The following is a 27354-nucleotide window of genomic DNA, read 5'->3' as shown; positions in this document are numbered from 1 at the left end:
AAAAAATGAAAATTGAGTTTCATTTCTAGTCTAAATGAGTCCCTCATTTTTGTGTTTGCTTATAGTTTTTGTAGCTTCACATACACTTGATTACAGATGCCTCCAATTTTCATAAATCTTTTAGTGAAAATCTCTTCCTTTGGGCAGAGGGAAATATCATAGGATAACAGCCCTGAGCAACAAATCATTCCCCCCCCTTTTTTTGTGCATTGCCTTGACGCAAAAAGGGAGAAATAATGTTGTCAGATGGACTCAAGCTGAGCAAACAATCTAAAACTTGTGACTATAAGAATAGACTAAGGGACATGCCTGTAAGTTGTTGTCTTGATCAGAAGGTGACATAGAGCTGGCAAGAGGAATGGGGTGAGTAGATCCTGGATTTAAGGTTAAACGTTTTAGGGCTGGAGTAGCTCAATTTTAAATGACGTTATTAAATCACTGGAATTTACAAGTAGAATAGAGAAAATCTGATAGTCTTATAATACTTAAATAATCTGTTTATGAAACCATACATAAAATTGTTCTCTACAGCTTAAAGTGAGTTTTTCATCTCAAAAATAAGTCTCATTTTAAGTTCATTTCATTCTTCCTCTTGTTCTCTATCAATGAAGCTCAGGACTTCAAAGAGTGATGATCTCCTTGAAAATATATCATGGAAACTGTCTAGTTTTCTTCTTTGTAGCTTAAGTTGGAACTTGTTCATGAATGATTACCACATTTAAGAGTTGTCCATGAAATTTAATTGATATTAATTGGTCACTGATTGCATTGTAATTTTTCTATACCCTTCCTAACTATTGTATAAAAGCAACAGAATTTATTCTTTGTTTTTTATGTCCTGAGTAATAAATGATGTGACTGAAAGTGACTGATGTCAATCCATCTCTATTCACTGATGTCTAAAATGTCATTTTTTGTTGTTTCATTTCATTTTTTCACTGTATTGAACTTTCCTGTGTTCATACTTCTTACAGTCAATGTTCCTACTATGATTTTATTTTTGCAGCTTTGGATTTTCTTTTCTGTGTGGCAACTAGATGTCCTGAAGGCTTTAATCTAGCCATAAAACTCATTACCATTCTGAAAGATCCTCAGCAATTCCTCAGTACCATGTTGAGTACCATTAGACCTGAAGGTCCTGTCATTTGGCACTTTTGTATGTCATCAATCATTTTATATTTTCAATACATGTGAGGGTTTTTTTTAAATAAAGATACAGGAGAACTTTCCCATACATTATGAATTGATGTCTTTGCCATTGTCACTAAAGTGATCTTCTGACTCCAGCACCTTCCTGTATCAATTCTGCCAAATGTAGGTGCCTGCTTGCTTTTGCTTGGCTGCTGGGATGATCTTCATGCCTTGGATAACTCTGTTGGGAATTCCCAATTCCTCACTTTCTTCTCTTATCCCTCCCGTGTTGATGAGTTATCTCATCACGATGATGAGGCAGCACAGCAGGATTTGGGGGATGATAGAAAGTAACATTTAATAAATTAAATGCAAGAATAAGTATAATAGATATTCTGCTTCCAGAACATGTCAGTGATATTTTTTTATTTATATCTTATCTCTCTTTTAAAGCTGCATTCATGGTTTTTTCCTCCTGTTTTCTCCCAAAACAATTGTTTCAGAAAAACATGGAAGCCTTATTAGATATTATACTCTAATATATATTTGGGAGCATATAGACCTTAACTGCCAATTTATTTTTCAAGCTAAAATTTATTCTAAGCTCATTCTACATGTATGCCCATTCTTAGACATATACAACCTTGTCTTTCATAGTAAAAATAAAATAAAATATGGAAAATATAGGAAAATACCTGAAAACAAATATATTGGAAACATGCTCATATAACTGAGTCTTTCAGTGAACAGTACCACCTAATAGAGAGAAACAGTACCATATCCAATCCCCACAACAAAAAGAAAATGCCCACCTGAGCAACCCATTCTCACCTTTCCTTTTTAAAATGGCAGTGAAAGTCCACATCCTCACACCTGGAGAAGTCAGAGCATAATCAACCACTAACTTGGATTTCTTTGGACTAGAACCCAGAACATCTAGAAACAAATGAAGTGTGTTAAAAACAAAGTATGCTAAACCAATCTTATTTCATTCTTTGATAAAGTGACTAAATTACTAGACAAGCAAAATGCTGTGGACATAGTACACTTAGACTTCAGCAAAGCATTTGACAAATTAGACCACAACCTACTTCTTGGTAAGCTAGAAAAATGTAGGATAGACAGCATCACCTCCAGATGGATTTGTAACTGGCTGACAAACTGCACTCAATGAGTAGCCCTTAATGGTAATATATCTACATGGGGAGAAATAAGCAGTGGGGTGCCACAAGGTGCTGTCTTAAGCCCAGTGTAAGGACCCACTTCAACTCACATCTTAAGAAAGCAGAACTCTATATTCATGGTTTCATTATGCACAAATTGTGGATAGGTGGACAGTAGACAAGAAAGTTGGAATAACATTAGGAGATGAAAATCTGATCGTTCAGATTAAAGATCAGAATTATGCTCATATTAAAAGAATCTATGATGAGTTAATAAAATTGGATTCAGAAACAGAGTTAGTAAAAGATTGTATGATTAAATGGGCTCAGAATATCCAGGAACCGATCTTATTGGATCAATGGGAGAATATTTGGATTAGAAATGTTAAATTTACACAGGCCCAAAATTTGAGGGAAAATTTTTATAAAATGTTTTATAGGTGGCATTTGGATCCCCAAAAATTGGCTTGTATGTATCCTAACTTACAGCCCAAATGTTGGAGGTGTGGTAGTACAGATGCAACTTACTTTCATGTTCCTTTATATTTCCCTAAGTGAGGGTTAAAATGTCAGCAAATTCCCAGCAAACTGCCACTAAGTCCACTGCTTGTGTGCTGTTTATTCCAGTTATATTGATTCTCAATGCATCAAACCAATCAAACCCAATGAGTCTTGTGCAGTTGCCCTCAACTACTACAACTTCCAGGGGCCCCTCAAATCCCTTGAATTGCACTCTAAGTAGCTTCCCCTTTGACTGTTACTCGGGAGTTTTGGAAATTGGTTTGTCAGCTTTCCTACCAGACTCTTGAAGAAAAAGGAAGACACGAAGGCACCTTGATTCAATCAGGTCCAGTTTACTTTGAGGTAAAGCAATGACTCAACACAGACCTCTAGAAAACAGGCTCTGTGCTCTACAAAGTTTGATCTGGGAGCAATTGCCTCCCAGCGCTGCTTAAATATACTTGTGCTAATGCTATTCCACCCTCCACCTAATTAGTTATCAGCCACACCCCTGCTACACCCTGCCCAACAAACCACAACCCACCCATCCATCATCTCCCAACCCCACCCTCCTGTCTCCCAACCAGCACCCGGCAGCAATCAGGGAAAGCAGCTACTACATCTGTGGCTTTCCTGGGACGCCCTGGCCCGGCAATGCATTCTTCGGGCTACCCCATCAGCTGTTTGCCAGCTTGCCGCTCATCAGCTGTTCGGCAGCTCAACCTTATTCTGCACAGGCGTGGTGTCCCATGTTTACTGGAACCGCCCATCAGCTGTTTCAGTGGCCAGAACGCCCGGAGGAGGATCCACAGATCATGCTTTCTTCTCAGGATGGTGAGCTGCTTTGGATCCTGTGCTGTTTTTCCTCATCTGCCACCATGCTGTCCCCTTTTTTGTGTGTCGAGCCTGGGAGGGCTTGACAGGGTTAACACGAGGTTTGACGGCTTGAGCTTAACTCTTTTGTGGCTGCAACTACAAATGTGTGTGAAGGTCCACTGGGAAATTATGGACAATGCGGACCCCATATCTAGTTCCATGTTGCATGGAACTCCCTGCAGCTTGACTTTGAGCCACAGTTTTTCCTTAAGAGGGCGATGGGCATCTACTGTAAGCACGCTCCTCCTATTGGCACAATAGCCCACCCTGTGTTGCCCCAGGGCCCCGGTTCCTTTCCAGGGAAAGGTGGACTCTCTCTCCGATGACTCTGACAGACAGCAGTGATGTGGCCTTCTTTGCCACATGCCCGGCACATTGCGGTGTGGAACCGGCAGTCCACGCGTTTGTGTCAGCCTCCACACCCCGCACTTTGAGAGAAGGGAACTGCCTTGTCAACTGGACAAGGCAGTTGGCAAGGCATGCTACTAGGTGTTGAGTTGTCCCATAATATCTCCTAGAGTCTAGGATTTCCTTTATTTCGAAGAGTTGTTCTCCTTCCACCATGATTGGAGGTGGTGGGGGGGATTTTTGGCTGTAAGGGTGACTGTTGTTCTTTTTTTTAGTAAACTGCAGTGGAAGATTGGGTGTATTTGCCTGAGATATTTGGGTAATTCTAATTCTACTGTTACTGAGTTTATGATTCTTTTAATTGGAAAAGGTCCTATATATTTTGGTCCACGTTTTTTACAGGGTTGTAGGGATTTTAGGTATTTTGTAGACAAATATACCATTTCTCCTATAATGAATGGTGTAGGTTCAACTCTTTTTTTTATCTGCTTGTGCTTTGTATGCTTGCCTAGCTTCATCTAGGGCTTTTCTAACTATTGGCCAGGTGTTTTGTAATTGTTCTATCCATTCTTTCAGTGATGGGGTTGCCGGTTCATTTGGGAGTAGTTCTGGCATGGGGTTGAAAATTTGACTGGTAGCTATTTGAAAAGGAGTGTAACCTGTGCTGGAGTGGACTGTATTATTGTAGGCAACTTCTGCAAAAGGGAGTAGGTCTGTCCAATTCGACTGTTGGAAATTAATAAAGCATCTTAAATATTGCTCAAGTACTGAGTTAGGTTTCTCTGATTGACCGTTCCCCTGAGGATGATGACTAGATGTCAGTCCCTGATTGGTCCCTAAAAGGGACAAAAATTCCTTCCAAAATGCAGATGTAAATTGCACTCCCCTATCAGATATGATGCGTTGGTGTGCCCCATGGAATCTGTAAATATGCTGCACAAAATGTTTCGCTAAGGCTTTTGTGGTGGGAATCTTTTGGCAAGGGATAAAGTGCATCTGTTTGGAAAACAAGTCCGTGACCATCCAGATGATAGTATTCCTATTGCTTTCTGCTAATTCCACTATAAAATCCATGGCTATTTCCCTCTAGGAGGCTGAGGGATTTGCCTCTGTTTGTAAGTAGCAAGATCTCTGTATTCCTCTGGTATTTTGGGCAGCCCCTTTTCTTCTCCCATAGATGCTTTTTCCGTTCTTAACTTTGGTAGATCCCGTTGGGGTTTTAAGTCGGTAGGGTCCTCCTTCGGGAAATTGATTTCTGCCATCCTCCAATTTACTCAGGGATTCGATTTTTTTAACCATTCCATCCCTACTATCATCGGGCATTCCATGCCTGGGCTCACTACAACTGTTATATCTTCCTCATGGTTTCCCAGGGATAGGTGGATTGGTAAAGTGGCTAGGGTAGCTGGCGGCCTCCCACTATGGACCCATCTAACTAACTGAGATTGGTTGTTCTAGCCTCCTCACCGGAATGCCCAGATTCCCCACTAGCATCGGGCTAATGAGGCAGCGGGTGCAGCCAGACTCTATTAAAGCTTTCACCTAGATAGCTTTGGGCATGGAGGGAATTAATATAGTCACTGTCTTGAGGATGGGTGCGATGGGTCCACTTACCAGGGGTTCACCCTCCGAGTGTGTTGTCTGAGGCGTCCACCAGCTCTGCGGTGTAGGCTGGAGTTCCTTCCCCATGTTGGGCAGAGGTTGGAGATTCCACAGCTTCTATTGCTCTCATGGCAAGCTCTTTTAGCTTAATTGGGGACTTCCCAGATTTACTGGCCGATGATCTCTCTGGGTTGTGCTGGGGGGCTTTCGAGCAGCATTCTACAGCTCGATGCCCCTCTCTCCTTCATTTAAAACCAACCGTTGGCTTCTTGGCCATAGCCGGTGGCTTCACTGGCTCGTGCATTGGCTCAGGCAGTGAGCGGCTCCATGGTTTTCTTCGGCAGTGCCTCTTCAGTAGGTCGATCTCTGCTTCCTCTGCCAGGACGTACCATTTGTTGAGTTGGTGTGGGTCCCTTTGGGGCAGGCAAGCATTATACAGGTCATAATTTAGGCCATTTTTGAAATGGCTAAGGAGGATGTCTTCTGGCCAATTCAGTTTGCTGGCAATGACCTGGAATTCTTGTGTATATTCGGCTACCGGGCATCTTCCTTGCCTCACCATTTTGATTCTTTCACGGGCTTTGTGATCAGCCAGGGGGTCCTCAAATCAACTTCTCAGAGAGGACATGAAACTGTTGAAGTTATTAAGCTCTGGGGTGTTGGAATCGTGCAAATTCACCACCCAACCTGCCGCCGGTCCATCCAGGGCAGATTGCACGATACAGATATGGGCATTGTCCCTAGGAATGTGTTTCCCATATTCCTCCATGTAGCTAAGGACTTGGGTTAGGAAAAAACCCAAGTGTGTTGGCTCCCCCTTGAATTTTGCGTTCAGTGGCGGGAGTTTTTGAATGGATTGGTGCCTTCGCCATCGGTGGTATTGTCTTCCAACCAGATCGCCATCTGTGGGTTGGCAGGAAGTGGGGGCTGCTGAAGTGGTCTACTGGATCAGCAGACATTCCCAGGACAGCAGGTTCTAATTCATTGTCCTTCCAGCTGCAGCTTTAGGTTCTGGTGTGGCTGCAGGGCTCAGAATTCTCCTCACCTAGGGAGCCGAGGGTTCTTTTCATCAGGTTGATAGCTTTCTCTAGGATCCAGTTCACGTGCTGTGCCCAACTTCCTTCCTTTTTGCTCACGTACAGGGATTTCTCCATCTCCTGCTTCCATTCTGGTTGGTTGCCCCCCCCCCCGTCTCAGGGTCACCTTTCTTGATCTCTTTTCCCACTTGCCTTTCTTTCCAATGCCCATTGACCACTGGGGTTTGTAGTTACGTGTCTCCACCACCTCTTCTCCTGAGGAGTATGACATTTCAGATCCCAACAGCTGGCAGGTTTTCGGTCGGGGAAAAGGCTCCCTCTCCATGGGGTTTTCTCCCTTCCCTGCCTCGTCATCTGACACTGTATTTTTTGCAAAGTCCCCCAGCAAGGTTCCCCCTTCCAGGTTGACTATTACTGCAGATCCTGTCTTATGTAAGGACCCACTTCAATCTATATCTTAAGAAAACTGAACTCCTGGAAATGGTCTCTTCCAACAGGAACTTTTATTAAAAGAAACTGATAGCGGGCATGATAGACAGGACCTGATGGGTTCCCTTATACATCGATGTTTTAAAGTGTCCTTAAGCAAACTCCTGCCCACATTCCTTCCGGCCAACTCAGGCCGGCAGTTCTCTAGGTGTTATGTCCTGGGCCTGCTAAGTCATTCAGCAGGTGCCTGAAGCTGCAGAAAGGCCTAGGCAGACCAAGTGAATCCCCGGGACCAGACAGGCTGCCTTGCATTGATTGGCTGATACTGTCCCTGCAAAGGGGTATAAATGGAATCCGTGCCATTTTGTTTTTGGTTCTGTTGTGAATTGAATAAAGACAAGACTGTTTTTTTAAAATATTTTTTTATTTTTCCAAACTCTCCCCCATACATATACCGTGATATTTATCAGATGTTAACATACATTCTTTTTACATTCATATATAAGATACTTTTGATAAAATGAAATAAATACATATACATGACTTTTGGTGTTGCTCACCCATTTCCCCTTTCACTGTATCCACATTCCTTCTTCTCTACCTTCTTTCTCCCTTTCTTCTCTTCCCTACCTCCCTCTTCTTCCTCTCCTCTTCTCTTTTCTTCACCACTTCTCCCCACTTCTCTTCTCCTCCAACCTTCCTACTTTCTTCTCCCCTCTTTTTTCTCTCTCCTCTCCTTTCTTCCCTCTCATCCCTCTTCAGATATAATTCAGGGGTAATGTCCAAGCAACTCCTTTCTCCAAATTTCCCTATCTGTATTATATACAATAAGATTAATTTTCTCTTACATTAACACTTCTATTTATCTAACCTTCTCGGAATATACTTCTATAAATATTTATACAACCTCCAGTTATTCAATACTGTGTTGCCCGGGTCTCCCTCCTTATGTGCTCCTTCTTCTTCCATCTAAATTGATGTTAACTATCTTTTAACCATATTCTCTTTCCAGCCAATCATAAAAAGTTCCCCAGATTTCATAGTAGTCTGACTCTGTCATATCTTTAATTGTCATTGTTAGTCTATTCATTTCTGCACATTCCAGTATTTTCTCAATCACCTCTCCCTCTGGGGGGGCTTTCAATGATTTCCAATTTTGTGCAAACACAATCCTGGCTGCCATGATTATATGAATAATTAAATATGTTTTCTCTTTATTGTATTTCTCTGGTAGAATACCCAACAGGAATATTTCTGGTCTTAGTTCTATACGTTGTTGTATCATCTTTTCTATCCATGTTCTAATTATATTCCAATAAGTTTTAGCTTCTACACACATCCACCACATATGGTAGAAGTAACCTGGTATCTGATGACATTTCCAACATTTCATAGCCCTGTCCTTAAACATCTTAGCTAATCTTTCTGGAGACATGTGCCATCTGTAAAACATTTTGTACATATTTTCTTTATACGCAGTTGCCATTGTCAATTTATAGTTTCTTTCCCATAGTTGCTGCCATCTATCTAATTCAATTGTGTATCCAAAATACCTCGTCTATTTTATCATTGTCTCTTTCACTTGTTCCTTCTCTAACTCCATATGTAGTAGATAACTGTACATTTTTAAAATCCATTTTTCTTCCGTTCCTGTGAGTATTTCATCTAACTCTGTTGTCCCCAAATTAACACCATCTATTTTAACATCTTTTTCATATCTAGATTGTATTTGCGTTCTCATGAATCAATCCATCTTTATTCCTTGTTCCTCTAATTGTTGTTTGGTTTTCAACTCCCCCATATCTGTTAGTAAGTCTTTATATCTTAGAACAGCGGTTCTCAACCTTTGGGTCGCGACCCCATTTGGGGTCGAACGACCATTTTACAGGGGTCGCCAAACAACGCGATCCGCCATTTTTTCCCTCAGGGGGCGGCGCCATGCATGCGCGCGCGCATGGGGGCACCACCGCACATGCACGCCATGCATGCGCGCTGCGCATGGGGTGGTGCTGCGCATGCATGCCACGCATGGGGCGGCGTGCATGGGGGGGCGGCGCGCATGCGCGGTGCTTCCTTATGACCGGCGTCGCCGTATAAAAAGGTTGAGAACCACTGTCTTTGAATGTTTCCCATGTTAAACATATTGGGGTGTATTAGCGCCTCCATAGTTGAGAGCCAATTTGGAATCTTCAAATAATGCTTTCTCTTTACTTTCTCCCAGACCACAAATAAAGAATTCCTTATATGGTGTCTCTGGAAATAGCTATGTATTCTGTTTTTTCCATACCATATGAAAGCATGCCATTCCAACTGTAAATCATGTCCCTCTCATGTCAATAATCTTGTATTCCTCAGTAAGATCCATTCTCTCATCCATGATAATGCTGTAGCCTGAAAGTACAATTCCCAATTAGGTAGACCAAACCCACCTCTCAATCTTGTATCTTGTAACATTTTTAGATTAATCCTTGCCTTTTCCTCCTGCCAAATATATTTCAAGATTATTTTATTAAACCCCTCAAAATATTTCTTATCTAATCTTATTGGTATTGTTGAAAACAAAAACAATAATCGTGGTAATATATTCATTTTGATTATTGCAATCCTTCCCATTAATGATAGTTGTACATTTTTCCATTTATCCAAATCTACTTCAATTTGTCTTTTCAATTTATGATAATTATCCTCTTTAATTGTTGTGCATCTTGCTGTCAGGTGGATCCCTAAATATTTTACCTTCTTTACAATCTGTATATCTAATTTTCCCACCAGTTCTTTTTTTGTTTTGTTTTTCAGTAATATTTTTCACTAACATTTTGGTTTTATCTTTATTAATTTTCAACCCAGCTACCTCACCATATTTTTCTATTTGTTCTATTAATACAGGTCCTGTCTCTAATGGTTCCTCCAAAATAAATACTAAATTGTCTGTGAATGCTTGTAGCTTATATTCTTCCCTCTTAATTTTCATCCCTTTTATGTCATTATTCTGTCTTATACGTCTAATTAATACCTCTAATGTCAGAACAAACAACAGTGGAGATAGGGGACAGCCCTGTCTTGTTCCTTTCATAATATTGATCTTCTCAGTCATATCTCCATTTATCATTACTTTGGCTGATTGCTTATTATAAATTGTTCTGATCACATTTATAAATTTCTCCCCAGAATCCATAGTCTGTAATTGGCTTATCATGAATTGCCAGTTCACATTGTCGAATGCCTTCTGTGCATCCAGGAACACCAATGCCATCTGTTTCTCGGGGTGTGTTTCATAATATTCAGTGTGTTCAATATAATTCACATATTGTCTCTAATCTGTCTTTTGGGTAAGAAGCCATTTTGATCCGATTGTATAAATTCATTTAAAAACTTTTTAAGTCTTTCCGCCATTATTGATGCAAATATTTTGTAGTCCACATTCAGTAGGGAAATCGGCCTGTAGTTCTTTATTTTCTGTGTTTCTGTTTCTTCCTTTGGTATGAGAGTAATAAGAGTTTCGGACCACGAATCTGGTATCTTAGCTTCAGAAAGAAGCTAAGATACCAGATTCCAACATTACATTACCTAGTCCTTCCTGCAATGTCTTATATAGCTCTGCTGGTAGTCCATCCAGTCCTGATGTTTTACCATTTTTTTGTCTGTTGATTGCTTCTATTAATTCGGTCATTGTTATTTCCCCTTCTAATAGCTTTTTAAATTTCTCCAGCATTTTAGGTATCTCTGTTTCTTCCAAAAATGTTTTATCCTATCATCTGAAACTGTTTGTTGCTTGTATAAGTTCTCATAATATTTCCAGATTATTTTTTTCTTTTCTTCATTTCGATGTTGTAAAATCCCCTCAGCATCTTCCAATTGTTTAATCCATCTCTTCTCTTTCTCCTTTTTAATTTTATATGTCAACCATCTCCCTGGTTTGTTTGCATGCTCAAAAAAGATTTGCTTAGGTGCCTTTATTTTCATTGCCACTTCTTCATTTTCTAGTTCCATTAAATTTTTAATCTTTTTGTTTTGTGTATCTTTCTGTAATTCTTTCTCAAGTGCCTTATATTCTTCCTCCAGTTTTCCCTTATTTTGTCTTTTCTGTGTGTTCTTTTTCCCCAAATAAGTCATAGCAAGTCCTCTCATGTATGCTTTCACCATATCCCAAACATTTTGAAGTGAAGTATCTTCTTTTTTGTTTTCCTTAAAAAAGAAAAGTACTTCTTTTTTCATATATTGCTGAAAATCCTTTTCATTCAATATAGTTTGGTCTAATGTCTATCTTGTTCTCTTTTTTTGTCCTTTCCATATGATTGCAACTGCCCATGTGCTTGTTTCTATGGCTATATTTTGTATATTTGTAAATAAATCTGTTGACATCCATGTCATATCAATTCTCGACCAGGACAGTTGTCTGTTAGAATAGAACATATATTGCTTCTTTTCCGGATATTTCTCTCTCCAAGCATCAAGTATATTTAATTCATCCACCATATTATAGAAGGATTTAGGAAGTGTTCTTCTTAGAGTCTTTTTTTTTTTTGTATTATAATCCAGCTCAGGCTTTACAATAGCATTAAAATCTCCAATCATACATATGCTTAAATATTGCAGTTCTATTATTTTCTTATGTAATTTTAGATAAAAATTCTCTTGATTTTCATTTGGAGCATAAATCGCTACCAATAATGATTTTTTACAGTTCATAATTACTTTCACCATTAAGATTCATCCTTCTTCATCTGAATATATCAATTTAGTTTGTATTGTTTTCTGAATATATAATGCCACACCTCTTTTACTCTGGTCTGCAAATGAGGTGTATAATTCTCCCAATTTTGGATATTCTAATAAATTTTTATGTTGTTTCCTAATATGAACTTCTTGTAAACAAATTATGTCCATTTTTAGTTTCCCCAGTTTATTTAGTGTTCTTTTCCTTTTTATGGTCGAGTTTAATCCATTTATATTTATCGAGATTATTTTTATCTCTTCTTCCATGATTATTTAAGGTTTTAGCTGATCTCGTCATTCTCATGTCTCTTTGCTCTTTTGCCTCTTTTGCCCTTACTCCTTCTACCAATGCCCTTTCCTCCTGTTCTTTGCTATACTCACCCTGTTGTTTCTCTATCTGATCTCCTTGATGTCTAATTCCTCTTTCCCTTCTCAGCCTTTCTTCTTCTTGCTGTCCAAAGTAGTGATCATAAAAAAGCTCTGCTTTCTTTAATGCAGTGGTTCTCAACCTGTGGGTCATGACCCCATTTGGGGTTGAACGACCATTTCACGGGGGTCGCCAAACAACGCAGTCCGCCATTTTTCCCCCTTTTCCTTAGCTGTGCTACTCCCTTTTATTCTATTGGCTTTTGAAAGCCAATAGAATAGACTCTCTTGAATAGAGTCTAATTCTATTGGCTTTCAAAAGCCAATAGGAATTGTCCAGGCTGTCTCTGCCCTGCTGAGCCCACCAAAAGTCCCAGTCTGCAAATGGTGCTGCAAGTTGTCTGCAGTGAAGGCAAGCTGTCTGGAAGTTTCCAACCCTCCCTGCTGAGCAACTACTAAAAATGTAAGTAAAAGAGGGCCAGGGGTGGGAAGTGGGAGGCCGGTGGGCGCAGGGAGGGTTGCTGGCATGCGTGGGGCCTGGCGGGTGCCTTACCTCCCTTGGGCTGGGCCAGCTGGTGGCCCAGCCGGTGGTCACCCTGTACCGTCGCTGCCCCTTGCCAGCTATGCCTCGGCCAGCGCAGGGGGCGGCACCACGCATGCGCGGCGCTCCTGGGCAGGGAAAGTCCTCGACTTATGACTGGTTGGGTAGTCCTTGACTTACAACCAGTTGGGTAGTCCTTGACTTACGACCGGTTGGGGTCGTGGCATTAACAAGGTTGAGAACCACTGCTCTAATGTGTCTAGTCTGTGTCTCTGTTCTTGCCAGTTTACCATTACTCCTTCTGGTATTAACCATCTAAAATTTATCCCTTTTTCAATTAAGACTTTTGTCAGAAATTGATACTCCTTTCTCAAGTCTCTCACTCTTCTTGGAATCTGCTTTAATATCACTATCTCTCTTCCTTTATATTTTATTGTGACATTTCTCAGTTTCTGTAATATATCTGCCCTTAATGCTTTTTTAGTAAACCTTATATGGACCTCTCTAGGAAGCTTTTTTCTCATTGCATATCTAGTATGTATTCTAAATATCTCATCTATATCGTTAATTATCTTTTCCTTGGTTTCCTTCAGTGCTTCTGCTAATATTTCAGCCATCACGTCTGCTAAATTCTCTCCCTTTTCTTCTTCAACAATTTGAAATCTTAAGTAATAATCAACTCTATCCATCTCTAGAGAGATAATAATTTTTTCCTGGTTCCTATCTGTTAATGTCAGTCGATTGTCCATCTCCTCTACTCTCTTATCCATTAATTCAATTTTCCCTTCCACTTGTTGCAGTCTTTGTTCACTTTTCCCCATCAATTCTTTGACTTCTTTTAATTCCTCTTATAATTTACCTAACCCTTCCTTGAAGTCTGTATGTAATGCCTGTATCATATTTTTCAGTTCCATATTAAATTTATCTTGTTGTATTGTAGAGTCCAGTGCTTTATGCACCACCGGACTCTGCAGTGTTGAGGGGGATGTTGTTAGATGTGTTGTGATCTTCTTCATCTTATCCAATGATTTATAATCCAAATATCAGTGTGCTATTATAATCCCAATATGTTCCAAGAAGAGGAGGAAAGAAACAAAAATAGGATAAAAATCCCACCTCAAAAGTCAAAAGGCAGGAAAAAGTATAATTTACACTTCTTTATTTCAGGCTCTTTGTGCCTTAATCTGAAAAAAAAAAAGGAGATCGAAAACCTCCATAAAGCAATCCACCAGTCTCCAAAACAAGAAACAGTTTCTGTGTTAAATGCAATTAATATCTCACTTCTTATCAGTGAGCTCAGCAGATGTTTGTTCAAGGTCACTTAGTCTTCTGCTTTAGAAAAAGGAAGCTGAAGAAAAAGGAGCAACCCACTTAAAGGAAAAAGCAAACAGTTTACTTTTACAGTTATTTACTCTCAAATCAGTTCTATTAGTCCAATTGTTCTCAGTAGGCTTTTAAAATTCCACAGTCTTTACATTGATTTATTGATTTATTGCCTTCTGCTTTTTTCGCTGCTGAAATTCCAGAGGAGGAACAGGAGCAGCTTAAGGGTCCACTCCCCCACTTTTCTCCACAGCTTCAAATACTTCTTATTCCACCACTCAGCATTTCCAGCATTTAAGAGAGAAAGTTTTCCTCCTTTTAACAAACTCTTGATCAGCTCACCCAGGCGATTCTCCAATTTTCTTTCTGATTCTTGGAAGCAAACACCCGGCTTATGATAGCTTGCAATGTCTGTCTGACAGCTGCTGGTCTGGGAAGCTTCCGTTCGGCTCTCCAGGAGATTGCGAACCCTCCTGTGCTGCCAAACTATCCTTCCCTTCTTCACTGTCTCAATGCCTTTTACTTGGAAACAGAACATTGGTGACGAAGGTGGGATGTGCTACAAGGGAAACAATGAAAGAAGATAGGCTGACTCACCAAGAGAGGCCTGAAGTGCTGGGAAGTTCGGAAATCCAGAGAGTGTGACTCTGCCTGCCAGTAAGAGAACGCTGGAGGAGAGATCGGCAAAAGGGACCCCTTCTCAACCTTTGCAGCACAAGGCATTGACGAGGCTACCAGGCAGTAAACGATGTCCAAACTAGGCTGTCTCTCTGAATTTGACACAGCTCATCCAGAACGTTGGAGTTCTTACATGACCCAGGTAGAGAACTACTTTCAGGTAAACCAAATCCAAGAAGACGGTCTTAAAGCTGCTATGCTACTGTGTGTCTGTGGGCAAGAGACTTTCAATATTGCAGAGAATCTGGTCACCCCAGCACCACTTGAATCAATTGCTTATACTGAACTGAAAAGAATGCTGCGAGAACATTTTGAACCGAAGCTTTCGGTGATTGCATGGTGCCACGCATTCGAGCAGAGGGACCAGAGGCCTGGTGAGTCTGCTACAGACTTTATTGCTGCATTACGACAAGCAGCTAGGCCATGCAAATTCAAGGATCTGGAAGAGAGACTTCGGGATCATTTAGTTTGTGGCCTGAGAAGTCGTGACCTGCAACAGAAGATCTTCGCAAGGGAAGACATCTCTTTCCAAGATGCCTTGAGAGAAATTGCAACCAAAGAAGCAGCGGGCGGAGCTGTGAAGGCCTTGTGGCTCGCCAAGAACCCTCCAACTTCAATCTCCATCCACCAAGAGGTCGCTCGAGAAAAATCCAAACAGGATCCAGAGATGGAGTTGGACCGACTACAGCAGCCAGTGGAGAGAAGGCCTCAAGAGCGCAGAGACAAGGCAATCTCATTCCTTCAGTGTTTCGGATGTGGAGGATGCCACAAGTGCTCCGATTGCCATTTCCGCTTCACCATTTGCCAGGCATGTGGTAGGCAAGGCCACATTGCCTCTGTCTGTTTGGGTCACCAGAAGGACCAGTCTTCAGAAGAATTGCTTCAGAAACGTACCAGGGTCCCCAGTCAGAACAGGATGGGTTTTTGCACATCCCGTAGAAGCATTTTTAAAACTAGGTCCCATAGGCCGCTTAGGAAGAAGCTTCACATTGACGTGAAGTTGCAAGAGGTTCCCTTATCGATGGAGTTGGACACAGGGTCTGTTTTATCGATCATTTCCCTTCGCGTTGAAGAACAAGATTAATGCAGAGCTGGACAAGTTGCTCCAGCAGGGCATTTTAGAGCCTGTGGACAGCAGTCCATGGGAAACCCCCATAGTCACGCCACTGAAGGCCAATGGAGAAGTCCAAATTTGTGCGGACTATAAGTGTACACATAACAAAGCATTTCAGCAGCACTTGTACCCAGTGCCAGTGGTGAGCCACATTCTGGCTTCCCTCAAAGGAGGCCACGTTTTTGCCAAACTTGACTTGGCTCAGGCCTATCAACAATTACCAATTGATGAGGCAACGGCAGAGGCCCAAACAATTGTAACACACCGGGGAGCATTTAAAGTTAAAAGGCTGCAAGTTGGGGTTAATGTAGCCCCTGGCATCTTCCAGAGTGTGATGGAGCAAACGCTCTGCAATGTTCCAGGCATTTGTCCATACTTTGATGATGTCCTTATCGCTGAGGAATCATCTGAAAATCTGACTGAAAGGCTTAGAGCTGTCTTGCTGCGTTTCTACCAAGTGGGGCTGAAACTAAAGGAAGACAAATGTAAAATTGGAGTAACTTCCACAGAGTTTCTGGGGTTCCGTATTGATGCTGAAGGCATCCATCCTGCTGAATCTAAGCTTAAAGCAATTCAGCAGGCCCCAAGTCCCAAGTCCAAAAGCGAACTTCAGGCTTTTCTGAGACTGTTAAACTTTTACCATTAATTCCTCCCTCACAAGGCTGCAGTGGCTGAGCCGTTACACCAGCTCTTGGATAAACAGGCTCCATGGCTGTGGACAAAAGTCCATGAAAGGAGTTTTGCAGCGGTCAAGGCCTTGCTTTCTTCAAATGCAGTTCTAGCATATTTCAATGAGCATTTGCCTGTATGCTTAGCCTATGATGCATCCCCTTATGGGATTGGGGCTGTGTTGAATCACTTGAAGGCTGATGGGACACAAGTCCCTGTAGCCTACTATTCTAGGACCCTATTATCTGCTGAATGTAATTACACACAGATAGATAGGGAAGCCTTGGCCATAGTGGCTGGCATAAAAAAGTCCCATGACTTTTTATATGGCTGCCATTTCACGGTCTTTATAGACCATAAGCCACTGCTGGGGTTGTTTGCAACCAACAAGCAAACCCCACACATCATCTCTCCTAGAATGCTGAGATGGTCAATTTTCCTTTCTGCATATGACTACACACTGGTTCACAAACCGGGCAAAGAAATGGGCCATGCAGATGGCCTCAGCAGATTACCTCTACAGCTAGTGGAGTCAGATCCTGCTCCAACTCACCACATACTTTCCATTCAGGAGTTGCCTGAGTCTCCCCTCAATGCTAGGTATGTGGCTGCAGAAACAGCCACTGATCTCACACTAACACACGTGCTGATATGGGTGCTGTCAGGGTGGCCTGACATGTATCTTGGCACAGAGTTCCAGAGTTTCTGGAAGAGGAAGCATGAGCTATCCACCTTCAAGGGTTGTGTCCTCTGGGGTAGTAGGGTAGTGAGCCCAACCTCATTGAGGACTAGAGTCTTGCTCTCTCTGCATGAGGGACATCCGGGTATAGTCCAGATGAAGGCGCTTATGTGCAGCCAACTTTGGTGCCTTGGGCTTGATCAAGAGATCGAGGCCCAGGTCCAAGGGTGTACTGTTTGCCAACAGTCCAGACCTGAAATGCCTCAGGCTCCTGTACATAGGTAGGAGGTGACACACGCTCCTTGGTCGAGGGTTCATATCGACTATGCTGGGCCCTTTCAGGGGCAATTCTTCCTCCTCCTCATGGACAGCCATTCCAAGTGGCTAGAGGTCATTCCAGTCTCTTCCACTACTACTGCCAGGACCATCCAGGTGTTGAGAGGGATCTTTGCTTCTCATGGACTTCCAGATGTCCTTGTCTCTGACAACGGATCCCAATTCACTTCTTTTGAGTTTCAGGCTTTTCTACAGGCCAACATGATCTGTCATGCCACTTCAGCACCATTTCATCCTGCATCCAATGGACAAGCTGAGCGTATGGTGTGCACAATCACTCATGGCAATTGGCATCACAGGTTAGCTGACTTTCTTCTTTGCCACCACACCACACCTTGCACAGCCACTGGGAAGAGCCCAGCTGAACTCCACTGGGGTCGCAGACTCATTACTAAACTGGACAGGTTGTACCCAGACTGGGTGGCTTCACAGGTGTCACAGCCACAGGCACCTAGGAGACTACAGGTGAGCGATCCGGTCTGGGCAAGGAAATATGAACCTGGACATCTCTGGGTGACAACAGTAGTATGCAAGTTCTCTGGGCTGCTGTCATAAAAGGGGCCTTGGATGATGGTCAGGTGATCCATTGACACATTGACCAACTGCGCTGGAGGCTTCCCAGCCACACTTCTGCTCCTGGCTCTGCTCTCGGGAGGGAGGAGGACCCCAATTATGATTGTGGACCACAGTCTCTCTGCAAAAGCGGAACTTTCCAGGCACCATTAGGGAGTCTTGCCATGGAGGCAGCTCCTGACTCTGGCACTTCTGACCCTGGCACCAGGTCCATGGGACATTGCTCGCAACCGGCTTTTCAGGCCAATCCATCTGCTGGTCTTAGGCTCATGGGACAGTGTTCCCAAGAGGGGTCCATTGTGGGCTTGGGGAATTCCACCCCACCAATGGAGGAATTCTACCCCACCAAGGAACTCTGGCCTGGGTTTAGAGGATCCAGCCAGTCAGCATGGGAGGTCGCCTGAGTCTAGGGGGCATCAAAGTCCTGGACTGATGAGCCTGGCAGACAAGTTTGCAGGCCAGGCAATCACAACCACTCCAAGAAGGTTGGAGCGAGCCAGAGGTCCACACAAGTACTTACAGGAGTATGTAAGACTCCTGTCAGTAGGTGGGCAGGTGTAAGGGTAATTAGAAATTAGACAATGTCAAAAGAACAAATGTCTGATTTATAGTAATGCAAAATAGTAAGTATTACTGTGTTATGAATAAGAGAGTGACAAGGGATTAGATTTGTAGTATTGTAAAATATTAAGTACTATGTTTTGATCGAAGAGGGGAGGGGTATTATGTCCTGTGCCTGCTGAGTCATTCAGCAGGTGCAGGAAGCTGCAGAAAGGCCCAGGCAGACCACGTGAATGCCCAGGACCAGACAGGCTATCTCCCACCTTGCGCACATGCACAAGGTGGGAGAAATGCCTTGCATTGATTGGCTGATACTGTGCCTGCAAAGGGGTATAAGAGGAATCCGCTCTATTTTGGTTTTGGTTCTGTTGTGAATTGAATAAATACTGCCTCGTCTCAATGTCTTTTACTTGGAAACAGAACACTAGGTGTTAAACCCATGAAAAATAACATCAAACCGGCTCCAGGATCATCCACCAGCTCTTCAGAGTTTATCTTGACAACAGAGAAATAAACCAGATTCTGGAGGTTTATGTCTTTTCACCCCTCTTTTTAGTTGCCCAGTAAGAAAGAGAAGTTCAAAGGGACATAGGATAAAAGTTAAATGGTTCCATTGTAATGGTTAGTAAAGGCGAATAAACAAAAGGAGGAAGTGAAAGTAATAAAACCCCTCTGCATATTCCCCCTCTCCCTTGGAAGTATGGCAGGACCCAGGAAATAGTAATAATTGGTTTTAGATTAGATGAGATAGATAGAAAGGAAATATAACTGGATCCTGACAGCAAGGTTTTACACCTGGGCAGGAAAAACCAAAGATATAAGTACAGGTTAGGTGAGACCTGACTCAAAAACAATAACTGTGAGAGGGACCTTGGAGTTCTAGTGAACGATCACTCGACTATGAGCCTGCAATGTGCAGCAGCAGCCAAAAAAGCTAATATAATCCTGGGCTGTATAAACAGGCATAGAATCAAGATCATGTGAAGTATTAGTACCGCTTTATAAAACCCTAGTGAGACCACACCTGGAATACTGCAATCAATTTTGATCACCACACTACAAAAAAGGTTGAGACCTTGGAAAAAGTTCAGAGGATAGCAACCAAGATGATCCAAGGCCTGGAGACTAAAACATATGAAGAACGGCTGCAGGAATTGGGTTTGGCTAGTCTAAAGAAAAGAAGAAATGGGGTGACATGATATCAGTATTCCAGTATTTGAGAGGCTGTCACAAAGAAGAGGGGGTCAATTTATTTTCCAAAGCATCAGAGGGCAGGACAAGAAACAATGGATGGAAACTAATCAAGGAGAGAAGCAAACTGGAATTAAGGGGAAACTTCCTAACAGCAAAGACAATTAACTAGTCGAACAGCTTGCCTGCAGATGTTGTGGGTTTTTAAGAAAAGACTGGATAGTCACTTGTCTGAGATGGTATAGGTTCTCCTGCTTGAGTGGGGGCTAGACTAGAAGACCTTCCAAGGTCCCTTCCAGCTCTGTTCTGATTCTGATTATGGAGTATATTATGACTAGAATTAAAGGAAGTTCTCTATTGCTGTTTTTTCCAGGTCTTTTAAAGCTATTGATTCAATGCTATGTCTTACATCTAGTATGATTTAATTTTATTTTAAAACTATTTTATCTTGGAAAGTGCCCAGAGCCCAGAACTGGCAGCATATACATTTTCTAAAAAAACAACAAGCAAATAATCTGAATACCAAAATAGAATAGAATAGAGCTGGAAGGGACCTTGGAGGCCTTCTAGTCCAACCCCCTGATCCCAAAACCTGTTGGTGCCTAAGATGGAAATTCCCAGTAGTGGTCTTTGTGACAATAAAACATTAATTATGATTGAAATTATTAACCTTTTATTTGTCTATTTGATCCATTGCCTGGGCATGGCTACTTCTCCTGTCTTAAGACCAGCTATGGTTTATTTGTATATTTTTTCAGGAAAGGGTTATGATGTATAGGAGAGAATTTTCCTGGAAAAACAAATGCTTCTTCACTGTCCCAAGAGCAGGGTGAACTAGGACAGGCATGTAGGACTCCATTCTATCCATTTTTCATACAGTGGGAATAGGAGGAGCTGAGGTCTTTGCAGTTACAATAAATTCTGGAATGAGATCATGGTAGGAAAGATTCCCCCCCCCCTTTCTCCTCATTCCATTGGAATGGTGATATTGAAGCGTTCTAGCTTTTCTTAATTAAATTTTGAAAACAAGCCAAATAAGACTATTTGGGAGTGGCTAGGCACTCTGGCCAAAATAGGGGATTAGTTGAAGGGGAAAAAACCACGTCTGCGATGAAAAGAAGCAGAGTTCATGGACAGCAGTGAGTGGAGAGGGTTGTGTCCCAAAAACAGAGGGTGGTTTTTGAAGGAGATGATGCAGATGCAATCAACTTAATGAGAATCAGAAAATAAATGAATGGATAGAAGAGAAGGATGGAAAGGAATGCAGAATCATGTTCGACTTAAATTATATGTTTTCAGATAGAGCAGATGATCAGCTGAGTGGGGAGATGTTGTACATCATTGAGTGAAAGGGAAGGATATGTAAGATGTATGCAAGGAACTTCCATTTATTTTCTTTCTTTCTCACTTTGCAGGGATGGTGGCCTGTGGAACTCAGATGTTGCTGTGCCTCCTAGCTATTGTTGTCCTGCCATCTGGTGAGTAATGTAACACTGACAAAGTACAACACTTCTTCTGTTCCACCTTAAAATTAGATAGCAGTATATTTTTTTAAAAAATTGACTACTTCCAGAGGCAGGATTTGTAGAATTACTAAACTACAGATTATGGAGCAGTTGTCTTTGTTTTTCTCTTTAGTGCAGTTTCTGTGATAGGAAAAATGATGGATTGAAAGACTGGAAAATCCATGTGGGCTGTAATATCATCTCACCACTTCCCTGCACAAAATGTGAAGGAGGCAGAGTATTAACACTGTCTTAGTCTTACTTGCAAGAACCCCGATCTTTCTTAGATATTGTGAGCTTAAAGAGTGTTTGTTCATACCAAAACAAAACCAGAGAAGCCACCAACACCTCAGTGTACTGTGCAAATGAATGATCAGTTATCTATTTATTCTGTTAAATACTGAAATGAAACAGTCAGCAGTTATTCAGATTTTAAGAAAAAAGCTCTCTGTATTATTTGCATCTTGCAAGTGATACACATTAATTTCTCCCAACAGATTCTGTAGGGAAAAGGAATCTAGCAGGCACTAATTGGGGTCCTGTATGACTGTGAACTTGTATCTGTAAATTATAACTGTGGCTGATTCACAAGTTATGTTTGTCATAATGTGCCTTGTTTGATATGGCTTAGTATTTTGTGTGAACCATGATATTGTGATTTGTAAAGCATGTTTAATGCACTAACAAGCATGTTATCCCAATGGTAGGTTATTCAAGAAATCATGGTAAATAAACCATGGTTTAATATAATGTGTAAATCCTCTGAGACCATTCATGCTGCATGGTCTTGGAAATTAATCTGATTAAATTCATAGACCTACTTTAAATTAACTGTATATGAGTTTTCAGTGTAATATTTATTTAAAAAATTTTTTTTCTAAGGAATCATTGGAAGGCTGGGAATTTCTAATAAAAATGCTTAGATTTATCACTGAGTAAAACTTCAATTATTCCTTCAAGGATATAGGAAAATTAAACTGATATAAAACAGTATATAGCTGTGGTTTGTATTTGCCAATTCCTGAATTCTCAAATAGAATTCTGCTTTATAATTTCACCCTAAACAGGATGAGTAGTGCTTACACACATGGCCAACAAAATGGCTTTTCTGAGGAGTAATAGTTTCCAGGACATCTTTGCTGAGTCCATTTTGTTGTTGTTATTGTTGTTGTTTTAGAGCTGAGAGTTCTTTGGTGTTTTTAATAAATGTTTATTTTTAAAAGTCTAGATTTGACATTTGAGCTGGGAAAAAAGCACACTGGAAGATAGTCCAAAGAAATTATAGCACTTCAGAAGCTACAAGCATGTTTCTATCTGCCAAATATGAAAATTTCTGATTGTTCCCTCCTCTGCTTATATTCAGTATTAATTTAGCTACTGGAAGAATATGAGCAGAATCATCTAACATAGAATTGTGCTGATTTTGATTAGAGAAATTTACTCTCATAAGTGTATGGCCATCAAACATTTACCAACAAGAAAATTAAGTCTTTTGCCATCATTATATCTTGGGGTCATAATACTTGACCATTTTCCTTCTTTTGCAAATAGCGAAGAGTAGAGAAAACTAACGTATCTTTCCACTGTGCCTTTCCCCTCATAAAATTAGCAAACTCATCCTCCTGCTCACAGATATTTTAATGTAAAGGAAAAATAAATTATACGATCCAACCCAGTCATCTATGTCACGTCTAGCTTTAACTATCATATTTTCTAGGTATTTTTGAATAGATATTGCTCCTCGCAGCTCCCCAATGCTTACCATAAAAGTTAAACTATACAAAATGGTAACCAACAATGGGATTACTATGGCTAACAGCCTGAAAATGTAGTTCCATCACCCAACAAGTAGGGGAAAGAAACCATGACTTTTTTGTAACAGAAAATAACTTTTCTTCTTTCTTTTTAGAGTGGCTTTTGATGGGAGTTGTTGCTCAAACAACAGCAGGTACGTTTTGACTGGTTTTGTACTAATGCTTAAGTTAATGTGTAACTGTATGGAAATTCCGATCTAATTTCTTACATATTATCCTCTTTCATATAATGTATATAGTGTGATATAGTGCCTAAGGCATCAGGCTAGAAATCCAGAGACTAGGATTTCTAGTCCTGCTGTAGGCACAAATCCTAGGTGGGTGATCATAAGCCAGTCACTAACTCAGCCCTAGGAAAGAGGCAATGGCAAACCATTTCTGAAAAACTTTGCCAAGGAAACTTCAGGTACTAATCTAGGCAGTCACCAGGAATTAAGACTGCCTCAAAAACACACACACACATACAGAGAGAGAGAGAGAGAGAGAGAGAGAGAGAGAGAGAGAGAAAGAGAGAGAGAGAGAGAAATATATTTTAAAAATTGATTCACTGAGTCCTTCATTCTGAAAAATTATGGTTTGGTCTTCAGTGTAAATCCATTGCTTTGTTCAGAGCTGTGAATTCGACATAGGGGCAGCTTCTCTATATTTTCTTGTACTATCCATTCTTTTTCTTACAGTTCATACAGTTGGAAGTGTGAACTGAAGTTGGTCAAACTGTTAAAGATGAAAGCTTTTCCTTATCAATGGAATTTTTTGGCTGAAAATTGATACTAAATTTCTAATTTCAATCAGGCTTAGCTGGAGGATGATCTAATTTTTTCTCTCCAGGTTTTATAATTCATTTCTTAATCCATTTTATCCTCTTGTAACTGCACCACATAGCTTAATGATTCAAGTGATTAAAAGCTTTGCTCTCTTTTTCATTTTTATAAATTATTATTCACAAATTGTGATTGAGGTGACTGAGGGAGCTGATGCCATTTTTTCAGCAGCCCACCCCAGGCATATTTGCAATACAAATCTTTATATCGCTTATATCATAGCATCCTCCAAAGGATCTTGGCAAACATGGTTTGGAGAAGATCTCAATTCCATTCTTGTTCCATTCTTTTTTTTCTTTTCATTCCTTGCTTTCAAGTTGTTTTTATTTATTCTATTTTTCTCAGTCAGACCAGAAGTCACTTGCAATACAAAAGCACGAATTTTCTAGATGTATTTCAGAATAAAAAAGTAGAGCTTTCCTAAGGGCAACAAAATGAGAATGGGAATAAGAATTCATCAGCACATATGACTTACCTCTAAATGTGCTAACACACTAGTCAGATGTACATTGCTGTCACTGCTGCATTATTGCATACTGTGCAACAGATTACTCCAAGCCCATTGCCTCTTGTTTCAGGGCCTCTGGAATCACCCACAGATCCAGGCAATGACTTAGGTGAGTTCTTCCTACTTTTTTCTATATCTATGGTAAGTATCCGGGCTGACTCACATACTGTATTTACTACATGTATGACTTTTCAAAGTGTGCAGATTAACAGAATCACAGAATAACAGAGTTGGAAGGGTTCTAGTCCAACCCCCTGCACAAGCAGGAGACCCTATACTATTCCAGACAAATGGCTGTCCACTTTTCTCAGAAAAATAGGCAAAAGCTAAAGCTCCCTCCCACTTCACCACACTGCCATCCCATAGCATCTGTCACTTTTAATCAGTCAGAACCTGAAACAAATTTTAACAAATACAGTAGTTAAACCTGCTGTCCTATCCTAAACCTGTCAACTCTCACTTTGCTCTGCCCCAGTGCATAATAAGGAAGAATAACTGTAGGACGCTTTCCTGCTGCCTGGTGTTGTCTACTGGGAGAAGAGGAACAAAGCAGGGGAACCCATCCAGTCACATTTAAGTTATGAATTTGCACTTTGAACATGAAATGTTATCTCCACATTTGAAATTAAAAGTTTTAGAATGTGTTATCTCTATGGTATACAAATATAGTAACCATTGAATATTCTGTGAAATCACTTAAAATATAATATATAGCCCAGCTGTTGCAAGCGAGATTCTAGATTTAACTGTCTAGTCTCCCTTAAAATGAGATCCAATGCTGGTGATATTATGGATGCATCCACTGGGTTCATGAGCTGACATATTTGAATTTTATATCAATATGAATTTAATTTTATAATTTTTCCTCTTTTGTCCAGTAGACAGTGGTCCAACAACATCTCCTGGTAAGTTTAGTTTTACCACTCTCTTCCATCTCTCTTCCATCAAAGTCATATGATTTCTTTTCTAAAGCTGAAGTTTTACAACCAAGAGCTTACCTTTGATGTTTTTGATATTTGCATCTTTTTGGAGGCTTAGTAGAATTCAATGAATTAAAAAAAACCTCTGGGTGTTTAGAAGACAAGAAAATTTACTTATATATGTCTGTCTGTCTGTCTGTCTGCCTGCTTGCCTGCCTGCCTGCCTGTCTGTCTGCATGCCTGCCTGCCTGTCTATCTGTCTGCTGTCTGTTCACCTGCCTGCCTGCCTGCTTATCTCTTATGGCCACCCATCGCAACAAGTAACTCTTGGCAGTTTCTTGAACAAACTCTATAAACAATTTGTGGTGATTCAAACATTTAATTCATCTACCTTTTCTAAAAGAAACATATCATTTACTAGCTAAACTTATAATATTTTTGTTACATAAAATTACACATAAAAATAAGGGCAGCATGTTCTGATGCCTAAGAATGGTTAAGAATGGCAACAATATCTCTGTAGGATCAATTTGGGGTGATGGGAGTGAGGTTTTATTTACTCTCACTAAAATTAGTTTGGAACAAAATTTGCCACTTCTTTCCAGATACATTACAAATACATTACCAACAAGAAGGGCTTCTAGCAGAGGATGGGCTATACCTAACAAGGACAAGAGGAATATGTTTGGAAAACATCTGGCTAGGCTTATCTGAAGGGCAAAACTGAATAGGGAAGGAGAGCAATTTATAGGTTCAAACACAAAGGATAAATCTCACTATAGCTAATCAGACAATGAGGAAGGGAGAAATAAGAAGGAAGAGGTGAGAGGTTCAGTATAATAAGGTCTCCTGCCCTGGGCAGTGTGTTGGACTAGAACAGGAGTCCACAACCCCCAGTCTGTGGACTGCTACCAGTCTGCAGCCTGTTGGGAACAAGGCTGCTCAAGTGGTGAGTGTGTGAATCTTCATTTGTGCATGCCCAAGATCTAGACTGCGTACATAAAACTATCGCACCCACCCTGCTGCTGGTCTGTGGAGCCAGAAAGGTTGGGGACCTTTGAACTAGAAAACCTCCAAGTTCCTTTCCAGCCCTATGATTCTATGAACCAGGGAGAGATTAGGAAGGATAACATAGAGGGAAATTTTAGAGCAGGGCTCCCCAACCCCTGGTCTGTGAACCAGCACTGGTCCATGACTTCCAAGTGAACAGGCCACATAAACAAGCGAAGCAGCACAAGAAACCATGCTGTCTCCTGCCCATGGAAAAACCTCTCTCCATGGAAGCGGTCCCTGGTGCCCAAAAGGTTGGGGGCTGCTGTTCTAGTGAGAAAAACAGTTCAGGATGCATGGAAAACTCTGAAAAATGAGCTATTAAAGGTCTCCCCCCCCAAAAAAAAATCCACAGAGAAAAAAACCCAAGAGACTCCAGACAAAACCAGCATGGTTTCACCCAGCTCCTAACAAACTGAGGAACAAATAGGACAAGTATAAAAACATAGAAAGAGAGGTGCATAACTACAATAAAATACTAGCAAATAGCCCAAAACTGCAGGGATGAATTTAAGAAACTTAAGGCCCAGAATGAATTAATTGCAACAAATGCCAAAAATATCAAAAAGGTTTTTTTTTCAATATGTAAGGAACAAGAAGAAAGTCAAGAAAATGATCTACCCATTAATGGCAGAACTGCTTAATACCTTTTTTGCCTCTCTCATCACGCAAAAAGAAAAAATAGCCCAACCTGTCAAAAACAGCATCATGGGATACAGAATAGGAATGCAGATATAAATAGGCAAGGGATTGGTAAAAGAACACTTATCCACATTGGGCAAGTTCAAATCACTGGGAGCAGATGGTTTACATTTCAGGTTCTGAAAAAGCTGGCAAATATGATTTCAGAACCACTGAATTAAATCTTCTAAAAGGAATATCTTGGAGCACAGGAGATCTGT

At 40.9% G+C, this 27354-nt stretch overlaps 1 protein-coding gene across 4 annotated transcripts in view; it reads left to right on the top strand.

Annotated features, from left to right (window-relative positions):
• The first annotated feature begins 223 nt into the window (after window positions 1-223).
• Window positions 224-27354, top strand: part of MFAP5 (microfibril associated protein 5) — a 103022-nt gene continuing 75891 nt past the window's right edge. Inside the window, exons 1-5 of one of the 4 annotated variants that reach the window (XM_039366643.1) lie at window positions 224-363; window positions 21250-21312; window positions 23249-23287; window positions 24553-24591; window positions 25361-25387. In XM_039366643.1, coding sequence (XP_039222577.1) covers window positions 21252-21312; window positions 23249-23287; window positions 24553-24591; window positions 25361-25387 — 166 coding nt within the window. In that variant the 5' untranslated portion in view covers window positions 224-363; window positions 21250-21251. Of the gene's footprint in view, window positions 364-20905; window positions 20974-21070; window positions 21108-21249; window positions 21313-23248; window positions 23288-24552; window positions 24592-25360; window positions 25388-27354 lie in introns of those variants that run through there. The other 3 variants (XM_039366642.1, XM_039366640.1, XM_039366639.1) reach the window with 3 other exon arrangements.

Source organism: Crotalus tigris, unplaced genomic scaffold (assembly GCF_016545835.1).
Source record: "Crotalus tigris isolate CLP2741 ecotype Arizona unplaced genomic scaffold, ASM1654583v1 scf7180000020347.5012614909:4044961, whole genome shotgun sequence".
NCBI classification, from domain to species: Eukaryota; Metazoa; Chordata; class Lepidosauria; order Squamata; family Viperidae; genus Crotalus; species Crotalus tigris.
This window is presented reverse-complemented; position numbering and strand designations above follow the sequence as displayed.